The sequence below is a fragment of the Borostomias antarcticus genome, assembly GCF_949987555.1.
Source record: "Borostomias antarcticus genome assembly, chromosome: 1".
Classification (NCBI taxonomy): Eukaryota; Metazoa; Chordata; class Actinopteri; order Stomiiformes; family Stomiidae; genus Borostomias; species Borostomias antarcticus.
Window position 1 is genome coordinate 34275750 of NC_140234.1, and position 12350 is coordinate 34288099.

Sequence of the window (12350 nt, forward strand, 5' to 3'; positions counted from 1 at the left end):
CCAATTCAGACTTATTGCATTTATGCCACGCTTTTTAACCTAGTCTCTCATCTTTTTTTCATTGATCTGTCAAGCATAACCTAATTACTATATCTGCATCCCATGAATAATCAATTCTCCATGATGATAATGAAGGGCTGAAGTTAAAAAGAAAGCCCCGACTGTGCTCTCCCAAGTGTGGGATGTTAAAGTTGGATCCTCCCTGATGTGGATCTACTGTGGATTCCCATCTATTCCCCAGCCGGTAGACCTGTAGCCCAGAGTAGACCTACTCATCGGAAAAGCTGATTTTATGAAGGAAGTGCTTGTGTTATCTCTTTTACAATACTGCTGATGAAAGCGGTGAGACTAATGAGTGGGATTTTATGGGATCAAGCCCACCCCCCATCCCTCCAGGAATATACCAGTTCTCAATGATGATCTGGACCTAATTGCCCAACGACCGCTTCCTCAATTGTTGTCATTGACTGTTATCATGACAAAGGCTCTGAGATCTCAATGCCAGTGCCAGAAAGGGTCTTATAACTGTTGTATCTTTTATCAGTGACCTTAACATCTCTGATCATTTCTGCATTTTCTTGACAGTATTGCTACCCAAAGCTGAAATTAGCACTCAATGCTTTGTTAAGAAGCTCTATCTGAACTCTAGCAGCTGATCATTTTTAAAATAATGAGGAATGCAAATAGTGTAATGACCCCGGAAGTGAGGCCTTCACATGTGAATTATTTAGTGACCGTCTTTAATGCTAAACGGGGTGCAGCCCTTGACTCTGTAGCACCAATAAAACTGAAAAAGGTTAAAGAAAAGAGTTTAACATGTTTTTTGAATGATTTTTCAAGGTGCCTACCCACATCCATTGTATGACCTAAACGGTGGTAGAGCAATTATCAGACTTTCTCAAAAGTGCTAGTTTTGTCAACGTTTTGATCTGAACCATTGTATATGATCATAAGTAACCTTAAAACAGGGCTAAACATGCATTTTCCCTTTACTACTCCTTTAAGTCATCTACCTGCCCCCTCGATCCTATTCCCACCAAGTTCTTCAAGACTATTTTTAACTCTGTATCTGTGGACACTTAAGCTATTCTAAATTGTTCCTTCAGTACAGGCCTTTTTCCATCAGTACGTAAAACTGCCCAGGTAAAATCCATTCTGAAGAAAAACCACAGTCATTTTAGACCAATCTCCAACATCCCCTTTTTCTAAGTAAAATTCTAGAAAAAACAGCTTAATGATTTCCTAGCTGCAATTTGTAACCAGGACATTTTCAGTCAGATTTTCCTTTCTATCATAGCACAGACAGACCACTGATCAAGGTTGTCAACGACCTCAGAATCAACGCTGACTTAAAAACGCTCCTCATGGAGCTGAGTACCACATTTGACACGGTAGATCATAATATCCTTGTTAGAAGACTTGAGAACTGGGTCGGCCTCTCCAGTCCTTGACTGGTTCAGGCCATTTAAAGGACATGGCCAAGATTTTGGGAAATACGCTTGTTTTCCATCTTCCCTGGGGTTAGACAAGCAGTATGAAGCATTTTCAACTCTGTGTGTGCAATATGGAGTGGCGAGACCTGGACTGATTAGCCTAGCTTACTGTAGCGGCATTCACTGGTACCAGGTAAGGCCGATTAGCCTACTTTACAAATGTCATGAAATAACCCCCCAATACAACTCCAAAACTATTCTGTTTAGAGTTTTTAATGTGTGTATTTACCACGTTGAGTGATCACAATTTTTAATTAAACATTTTCGTTTTCCAAGCAGAAATACTCTCTGAACTATTTTTTAAAACCAGGTGTAGGGATTACACGCATCACTCCAAACGCGTAGCATTGTGACTAGCTAGCTAGGTATCGAGGTAAACAAACGTGCATTCCAAAGAGCGAAGTGGATATCATCAGCTCGCACATAGTTAGATGTTACAATAGACTAGCTCGTATCTAGATACACCGTCCATAACTTTAGAAATATGGTTCAGTGTGTTGTAAAGAGCTGTAATAACAGGCAGTCGAGGCCAGGGTATCACGGGTCGTTCCATAGGTTTCCAAAGGATCCGGAGTGGGCGAAGCTATGGCTACTTACTTTGAACATGGATCCCAACACACCGAGGGAGATAATCAACAAGCAGCGTATTTGCATAGATCATTTTGCAGAAGATGACCAATACCAAAAAATGGATAGAAACCGAACCATGACAGTGTTTCTAACGGATACAGCCATCTCATCCATTGGCATTGCACAGAGAAGTGAAACGGCTGCGGTAAGTGTTAGGCTAATCGGCCTAACCTGGTACCAGGCTAAGTAGGGCTCGGTTAAAAAAAAAATCGATTAATCGATTCTGAATCATTTGAATTCATGAATCCCAAAATCGATCTTTTATTTGATGAATGAATGCATAAATGAAGGAATGAATAGTTCATTAATTCATTCAATGATTCATTCATTCATTCATTTTTGGAAATCAGTATCGATACCCAGCCGTAGTAGGCCTGTTGATGTGTTGCATAACTTGGCAGTCATGTAATTAAGGTTACAGCTAAAAAATAACAAACAGGTTTTAGTAACACTTACCATATCGATATTGAATCGAATCGAATCTAATCTAATTGAATCGTGATAATTGATTCTGAATCTTGTGAATCGGAATTGAATCGATTCTTGAAATTCAAAATCGATACCCAGCCCTGCCGCTAAGCTAGGCTAATTGGTCCAGGTCTCGCCACTCCATATTGCACGCACAGAGTTGAAAATGCTTCATACTGCTTGTCTAACCCCAGGGAAGATGGAAAACAAGCGTATTTCCCAAAATCTTGGCCATGTCCTTTAACTGGCCGAGTTTTCCATCACCCTTGGTGACCACAGCTCAAAAAACATTGAGATGACACGTGGGGTCCCACAAGGATCAATACAATGGCCCTTACTTTTCAGTCTGTACATGTTACACCTACGCAATGTCATGAGCAGGAACAACATTAGCTACTATAGCTATGCTGATGACACTCAGCTCTATATTACTGTGACACCCCTCAACTACAGCTCAGTTGACCGTTTGATAAAATGTATTGCTGACATAAATGTGTGGATGTCACAGAACTTCTTCCAATTAAAACAGGACAAAACCGAATTATTGATCATTGGTTAAAAAAGAGAAAGAGAGAGACTCTCAGTGCACTTAAAAACACTGTCACTAAATACGAAATGCCAGGCAAGAAACTTAGGTATCGTGCTGGACTCTGATCTTAGCTTTGAGGCCCATATAAAGAATCTGACAAGGACCTAATTTTATCACCTGAGAAACATTGCCAAGACGAAACCTTTCCTTTCTCAGAATGATATTGAAAGAATAATATATGCTTTTATTACTAGCAGGTTGGATTATTGTAATGCTCTCCTGTCTGGCCTACCAAACAAGTGATTAGTCAACTCCAACTGATTCAAAAAGCTGCAGCATGTGTTCTTACTGTACAAAGACCAGAAGGTCACACCAGTTTTAAAATCACAGCACCGGTTACCTGTCATTTTTAGAATAGATTTTAAGAATATTTTATTAGTCTATAAATCCATGCATACCTATGCACCTACTGTAAATACATACTTTTAAAATATACACCTAGTAGTTCCCTCAGGTCCTCAGGTACTGAGCTTTTAATGGTTCCTAGAGCCAGGACTAAGAGGCACGGGGAGGCAGACTTCAGTTCTTATGCCCCCAGCCTTTGGAACACTCTGCCAGAGGACCTGAGAATGTGTGAGACCATGGTAAATTTTAAGTCTTAACACAAGTAAAGCTATGTGGTAAAAGCAATATTAAAAAGGTATGTTTGAATATCTTCAAGTGTTCTTAATCTGTATTCTCTGTTTCTTTTCTTTTTTTATTATTTATTTTAAGTTTTAATTATTTTAATTGTATTGTTTCTTTTCAATCTGTTCTCATTGTTTACATGATTCATTTTTATACAGCTATTTTTATGTAAAGCAATATGTGCTACATTGATGTGTATGAATGGTGCTATAGAAATAAAATGACATTGACATTGATTGTTGTCATGACAAAGGCTCAGAGATGTCAGTGCTAGTCCCTGGTGTCATACTAGGATGTGGTATAAATATGAGCTGAGCCTCGTTAAGAGAGACTGCTATGTACCAATTGTAGTGTCAGGTGAACTACCATGTTTCAACAATCAACAGTAGTTGCTGCAGAGGGTTCCACCCTCCTCTCTTCGTAACCAACCTGAACAGATTGACCTGTGATCGCTGCCCTCATATTTTCTGTCTCCCTTCCTCCATTCCTCCCTCTTTCCCTTCATTCATTACTCTGATCTCTGGAGACAAGCTGACAGACCAAGAACAATCTCACAGTCTTGCTTTCAGATGTACTAAAATGCCACGTTCGAAAGATGAGGACTGTTTTTTGACAGAGCATTGATGATAGAGCAGACTGGACAGTAGCGTGTGATTCTGGAGACTGGACTGCCCATACGTGGCCAGTGTAGGTGAGAAATGATTGCGCTAATGATCTGGGTTTTACCAGAGCATTTTGCAGTCTCTAATTGTGTTCATACTACTGTAGGTAACTAACACATCAGGAAAGCATAAAGAACGTGTCTGCATGCCGAGATACTTTATCTACCACATCACTGTGTCCTCAAAGATGAATATCTCTAAACTAAACAACCCTGGAAGCAGTATGAATCGCTACAGCGATACTGTTAGTGTGTGCCTTGAATCGAATAAATGTATCATGGGTTGGTAAATACTCTGACTGCATCGTTGAAAATAGGGTTTGAAAATGTGGGATTTCTGAGTTTACGGGTTTGAATCTAAAGAATGAATGAAGTCTGATCAATTGGTAAAATGATAGCCCTCAAATAACCAATTTAATGTAGGCTACTGTCTCTGCTGTAGCTAATCCAAAAAAGCAGTTTGCAATTCAGACCAGTCAAACTGAGAGACGTAGCCTACATTAGGCTATAAGCAACGGCAACCAGATTATCAGAGAACCCTAGTAGCCTCACTGTAGCAGTGCTTTACTGCCCCTCGTGGTTGCGGGTTGTAATAATTATTTTACCGCCGCTACCACTGTCGTTATTGATCTCGCCACGAGGTGCGGCAAAGTATTGAAGTTTGGATGACTGTAACTTCAAAAGTTGTGTTTTCTTGAAATGTTGTCTGTATCTGTTGTCTTTTTGAGTTGGTATGTTATACAAATATACCATTCAGTGGTTTTGTTTTCATTGATAATACATTGAGATGTGCCTGATCAATGTCTACGCTGTCTGCCATGTTTATGTGTGCCTGTCTCCAACTGTCCATTATCCATGTCTATATGTGTGTTTTCAATCTCCGACCCAGAGCCATTGAGTCTGCCAGTGCATTGCTGATCAGAGATGGAAAAATCAATAATGATTAAGCTGAGCCTGAACCTAACACATGCTGCACATGCTCGATAAAATGCAGATTCTAAATTCTGCCATTAATCCATTAGTGGAAAACCCAGTTCAGGTCATGTAATCTTCATGTAAACATCAGTGCAAAACATCAGACTCAACACAGTCTCTGTTCACTCTGGTTGAATGGTTGTTGTCTATGCACGTCTGTCTTTGTGTCTCTTCTGGTTTAGTCTCTCTGAGTCTTTGGTGTATACCTATGGTTTCTCACTGTCTAGTAATGCATTTATATTGAGGCCTCTTTTTGTCTTTTGGTCCACCAAATGTGTTATGTATTTGGTGTATTTATTTGTGCATCCAGGTCCACTCTTTATGTTTGTGGTGACTATATTTTGTTATTTACCTCGTTCTGCTTTTGCTCAGTGTGTTTTCTAGCATCAATATGCCATGTTTCATCCTCTCTCTACTTTGTTAATGAGTGTACTACATTATATCTCATTGTCAAATGGTCCATTCAGTACCACCACACATCTCCAGTCACCCCAAGTCTTCTCTCTCAATCTGTCTATTTTTCTGCCTTTGTCTCTTTCTCTCTCACTGTCTGGCCTGTTGCTATATTTATCTGTCTGTCTGTCTGTCTGTTTGTCTGTCTCTCTTTCTCTATCTATCTATCTATCTATCTATCTATCTATCTATCTATCTATCTATCTGTCTGTCTGTCTGTCTGTCTGTCTGTCTGTCTGTCTGTCTGTCTGTCTGACTCCTCACACACCTTTCGCCTCTCGTCTCCAGAACTCTGGCCATAAAGAATGTGATGTCCAGTATGCGGAGCTGGATACTGCAGCTTTGGCCTCCTCTCCCAGCCCACGAAGCTCTGTTCACCCTGGAGGGGACCTTGTCGAGTATGCAACCATCCAGCCTAGCACCCACTAGCGCATGACTTTGTAGGCCTTTCCCCTCAGCCTCTGGCCTGAAGGTACACAGACTGATGCACTACCCTGCCTTCCCTGCATCCAAATAAACCCCTCACTGTCTCACAACCCACAGAGCTGCCTCTATGTTCTCTCTCACCCCATAATCTTCCTGTCTAATGGTCTGCTTTCACACCATCCATGGCTGTTCTCCACAGTTACACTGAGTTGGAGATGACTGTAGATTGTGATAGGAGCCGACATGGGTGTACAGAGCACATATTTGCTTGAAACTAAAAGTAGCAGTACTAACATACATTAGCAGACCTCTGTGTCTCTGTCTGTGTCTGTCCACATTTTCCTCGGACATCATCGACCTGACAGCGGTCATTAATTAATTTACATTTTGGCTCATTTGAACATAAAATAATGCACCAGAGCCTCCCCTCCTTTCACAATGTGCTGGTCTGGCCTACATACTGTATCTACTGCACCCAAGTCAATAGACTGGTATATAATGGGGGAGGGGGGGGCATATAATGGACTTAATGGCCAATTATTGATTGAACTAGTACTATTTTTGTAAATGTAGATTAACTTCACAAATATGAAGTAGCAAGAAACTATGAGAAATATAGTCACATTACAGAATGAATATGATAAAACAAGATGTTAACATACAAAACATTATCTGGGCTGTTCTGGGACAAGCCATATTATTTTAGTGTCATCATCCTCCCCTCCCTCCTTCGGTTGGTATCTGCATGACTTGTACCCAGAGAGTCTTTTTGTGGCCATAATTTGTCTGATAAGCACTGAAGGCCTCTAGTGTCCCATATTTGATAGCAGATGGGATATTGGAGGTTTAGTTGCATGACAGCATGGTTATCTTCAAGGCATGTGGTATCTGTGATCTAATCTTTTGCATCTTCTTTTTAATAATTAACACAGTGGGTATGCACTAAATCTACTACAAAGAAGCCTTAGACAGGCTTTTTAACAGAATTATTGTGTTTTATTTTTTGTTTATTTTTATTTTTAGAATAAGATACTGTATGTTGTGGGTTTATATAGGCATGGAATTACTTATATTAATTATTAACTTATTTTGTAACCACAGAGTGAGAATAAGTCCAAAATACACAACTGTTGGAAAGGTTGTGTAGTAGTAGTAGGTAGTAGGATTTTTCCTAAGATTGGTATAACATGCACAGGTAGCTCAAACACATGCCATTCTCTCCACTTGAGTAAAAACTATTCACCCCAGGAATGATGATAGAAAACTATCTTGGGGCTGAGGCAGGGAGAGCCAGACTCATTCTTCAATTACTATTCCAGAATTGTGTCCCCAAAGGACCTCACAACTGCCGAATCTCAGCATCGCAAACTCAACACACGGAGACTTATGAAGGACTAACATAAGTCAATAAAATTTCCATATCACTAATTTCTTCACTAAACTGTTTTTGGCTCAGGGAAAGACAAAGGACTCTCTCTCTCAGGGAGGGAATCACGTCTGTACAGAGTGATGTGTCTCAGAGCAGACATGCAGCACAGGGTCAAATGTGTGAATTTTCTTTAGCTAATGTTTCAGGCAGGATTAGTAAGGCAAGATGAAAAATGCATAATACGCATTGATACTGACTGTTGGCTAACAGATTCTAATGTACAGTATATTTACTACAATTATTGATAGCATTCCAAAACAGAACCATAACCATTGCGGTATCAAATATTTTGTTTTCATTGCAAGTATTACAAAAAATAAATAACACCAACGTCAAAAGCGAATTTATGACAGCGAGTGTACGTGTGAGAGAACTCTCTCCCCAGCCCAGCTGTCTGCGCGACTCCACACTGAACATGTGCATAGTCCCGTTTTTGTCCGAAACAAGAAGTGGGTGGTATGACACATATGTGATGTTCTGTTGCTCTCTCCTGACTCTGATCCATGCAAGAAGCGTTTCTTAATCTAATTTTACCAACAACATGGGAGGCTTGGTTTCCAGTGTAATAGGCTATGACTTCAAAAAAATATCAATGTGTACTAAATTGCTCATTATATTCCCATAACAAGAACTTCAGATGGAGAAATGAAAAATACACAGAGCAAGATAAAGGAAATGTTCTTGAATAATAACGTACAAAACAATATTCTGTATAACAAGTCTACTTGCCAGTTAAATTTCATCCTGTGGTTAATTGCAAATGCTATGCCTAATTTCTTCCTAAATTATGCATTTAGTGAGTTTCCTCATTTTATTTTCTGCTGTTGTCATCCCTTCATGTAAATGGAATTCTATATTAGTGAGAGGACAACAGCAGAGACCCAGGGAGGTATAATAGAATGTCTCACCCTATCCTGACTAGTATTCTCCTTGTTCAGAGATTAAATCATCCATTAACCGCCGTTTGGATTAACCCCGAAGCACATTCTGAACATCTGTTTCATTTTCAGAGGATATACTGTAGGATTCTAAACCACCAAAACCAGAGCCATGATCATACATATTGAGCAGTAGCAGCCTTTGGTACATGAACTGGATGGTAGAACCAGGGTGCTTCAGTTTTCATGAGGTCTATTCAAATGCAAAATATTCACTTTGACCACAATGGTGCACCATCAAACCAGTAGACACGAATCACCTGTCAGAATCTCATTTTGTGGACAATTTTACATGGTGCACAGTATCAGTGAGTCTCACTTTATCTTGTCTTTTCACTGTTGATTCATGTACAAAGCACATATTTCAGCAGTTCATGTAGACATCTTTCCTGTAGTGCTATAGAAAGCTACTGTCGTTCCCACAAAGAGATCATAATTGCCTTGGGGGCAAAGAATTTTAAGAAAAATCTTCCTCTCCCATGAGGGACTCATTACTGTACTACTGTCAGATATGAAACGCTTATTGGGGTCAGCCTGGACTAGGTCCCCATACTTCTGCCACACTGTAGATGTTGCAAAAAGAGTTCTTGGTACGCTGATTTCAATTTTGATCATCCTGCAATTTTAGGCCTCTATTTGAAAACACTGCATTTGCTTTGACTCCAGCAATAGAAGGGACAGACAAATGCCCAGACCTCTGGATAGTAGAACACATGCATAGTGTTTTAAAGACCACCGTTGTTATCACAAGAGGCAGCTGCTTGTGTTCTCTGGACCTCAAATGAAGCCTGAAAGACCCCTTTGGTTTTGATTGCCAAATTAGCCTAAAGCAAATTGATTTAAAAAATTGTCAACAAAAATGTTATTTCTTGAGTCCTGCACTTAATGAAGCAGACCTAATAGTCAATAATTCGTCTTTTATTCATCATTGCTGACTGTTGGTTATTCTGTAAACTGAATGAAAATAACAGTCTTCAAGTATGTTGCATTTAATCCAAGCTCCCTCTACTTGGGTATGGTGGATGACAAGAACAAAATATTATACAAAATATATTATATATATATTATATATAATAAGTCTTCATCAGCACAGACATCAATATCAGGAAGCACTTAATTATATATTCTGTCCAGTCACGCTCTAGTAGAAAGATGTTTCAACAAAGTGATGAAATTAATCACCTGACAAAGAATTTGCTCTGGTAACTTAAGCAATTCTAGATCTTGCAGCATGATCTTGGTGATCTTAAAACAACCTGATTTAATGCAATTAAATGCAAATTCAGTTGAATTTCAACCCTAGACTGTGCATTCATCCATCACATGTGCAGCTAATTCCTAGCATCCTGCACACTAAGAGGGCTTTAGAATCCATTAAAGTTCTACTCACAAATAAATTAAATAAAAAATGTAATTTTAAAAAATTGTATTAGAAATGTTTGCCTGCATGTCTGCTTATGTTTATATTTATGTCTGTTTATGACAAGATAAATACAGTTGGTATAAATAACCTCAAAATTCCCAGTTAATTCCTATACATTCCTGTTAATTCCCATGGAAAGTTTCCAACTTTGAATATTCCCGGAATTTTGCAACCCTAGTTCAGAATGCTCCCAAGTATATTACTGATTATCCTGCCCCTCACAAATACTTACAGATTTGGGATCATCGTTAATGTTGATCTAAAGAAGCCTGGGGAGTAAGTTCATTTTTCACTTTCATTTCCATGTATCGTTTGTGCCATCATCACAGTGTTGTTTTCTGAAATTACCATGGATGACAAGGAGTTGATTGCAATTGCTAAAATGGTTCAGCTAGAACAACATATTCAATTACAATCATTCTTCCACTGGAATCTTGGGGAATTGATTTATTCATCCGTTATAAATTAGGTGACAACACAAGAATAAACAGTTATGTAACAGTGCACACACTCTCTCTACCTTCACTCATTGCATGTCAACCTGCAAATCAAAAGACAAATAGTAGCACAGTAAAATTAAATACACAAACAAAAAAACTAAGGCAATGATTGTCAACAGACATACAATACTGTGTTCCTGTGACTATTATCCAGGACTGTTGTGAATGCACACTGTGGCCTGTAATGTGGAATGCTGACATGACACACCCCTCATCTTGATCACCCCACTCTTCCCCTGATAAGACATACAGTATCTATGGTTCTGCAATACAGTATATTCTTCTCCTCTGTTTCCTCTTCCTGTCTTCACAGAACTGTGGGAGACGGCACGATGAACTATCAAACCCGGCTGAACATGTGAGCTATCATCACGTCTTCAATGAGGAACAACATCCCGAGTCACAGCCGGCCACCTACGCTCCCGTTACTTACCTACCCCAGAACCCGTACGCAGCACCCCTCTAATGACCTCATGTACTCCAATGTCCTGGCCCATGCCCCACATCCCCTTACACTCTCCAACCAGCAGTCCATGTGACACCCAGAACCATTCCTGTCCCAGCAGCTGGCGCAGTGACAGGGCCCTGACGCTGTCTGAAAACAAAGCTACGCTGAAAGGGTGCACACCTGTGCACCTTGCTTCTGTTTGTCCTGTGAGATTAATAAAGGAGTGGGCTTCCCCTGCTATCATGAAAGTGCCAGTAGTTTGTGGACCTGAAACCGTGTGTTGTGCATCGCATGTTCCACAAAGGCTGTCCGTAGGATCCCTTGTCTTGTGCTGTTAGAGTAGATGTCACCGCCTTCTTCCTCCACCGCCACACCTGTAGCCCCGCCCCACACACGTGCCCATTGGTCCTTCCTGTCTTGATTGCTTCCTCATCCTTGAATGTTTCTTTTGCCAATGTCCGACCATGTACAGTATGCACCATTGTGTCACTCAAGATTTTATTTCATTCTATTTTTTAGTTTTCCACATGTGGTAGTGACCTTTTATTTAATTATCACACTTTTACTGAATTTATTTTATTCTGTTTTATGTTTGATAATAATTTGCTTGCATCTTTAAAAAACATACATACTGTATGTGTGATTGAGTGTGTAATGGTAAAAATACATGACATTTAATTTCTGTCACTATTTTTTTTTTTTTTTATAATACTGACATGGACTGTAATGACAGTGAATAACAGATGAATTGGCAGTCTTCAATCTGAATCCTATGGTAGATCACTCTGCACAACCACATTATTAATATGGGCCGCAAGTTGATTATTTGAATTATTAAAAGTGAATGTTTTCCTCACTATAGTATACAGTAAATAACTAAGAAGCAAAGGGCTATAAGATCCAATCAGGCATACTTTTGTTTTGCAAGAGCTTTGCTTCATCAGTTTCATTTCTCTTTACTGGTAGTTGCCAAATAAATATAGCAAACCATACCGTTTATGTTCATTTGTTTTTATGACAACACTTACATTCAACTTCCATTTTGTTGTATGGTGAGTATGGGTAATGGCTTTGAAATGTGTTCTGTACTTTCAAAGTTTACGTCATCACTTTTTTTCCCATACATGCTCCATATCTGTATTTGAGAGTGCTCCACACAGAGATCTATCTGAGGTCTATTTAGAGTACAGTAGGTTCATGGTACCATTGAACAAAGTTATCATAACATGTTCTGTAGATTTTATTTTTCTGTGTGTGTGTGTGTGTGTGTGGGGAGGGGGGGGGGGGGGG

The 12350-nt window shown here is 39.5% G+C and overlaps 1 protein-coding gene across 1 annotated transcript in view; it reads left to right on the plus strand.

The window, feature by feature from the left end:
- Nucleotides 1–11151, plus strand: part of nectin1b (nectin cell adhesion molecule 1b) — a gene marked incomplete at both ends in the record, with an annotated part of 110713 nt that extends 99562 nt beyond the window's left edge. The window contains 2 exon segments of the mRNA XM_084461343.1: nucleotides 10926–11060; nucleotides 11065–11151. Coding sequence (XP_084317469.1) covers nucleotides 10926–11060; nucleotides 11065–11151 — 222 coding nt within the window.
- Between the last annotated feature and the right edge of the window lie 1199 nt (nucleotides 11152–12350).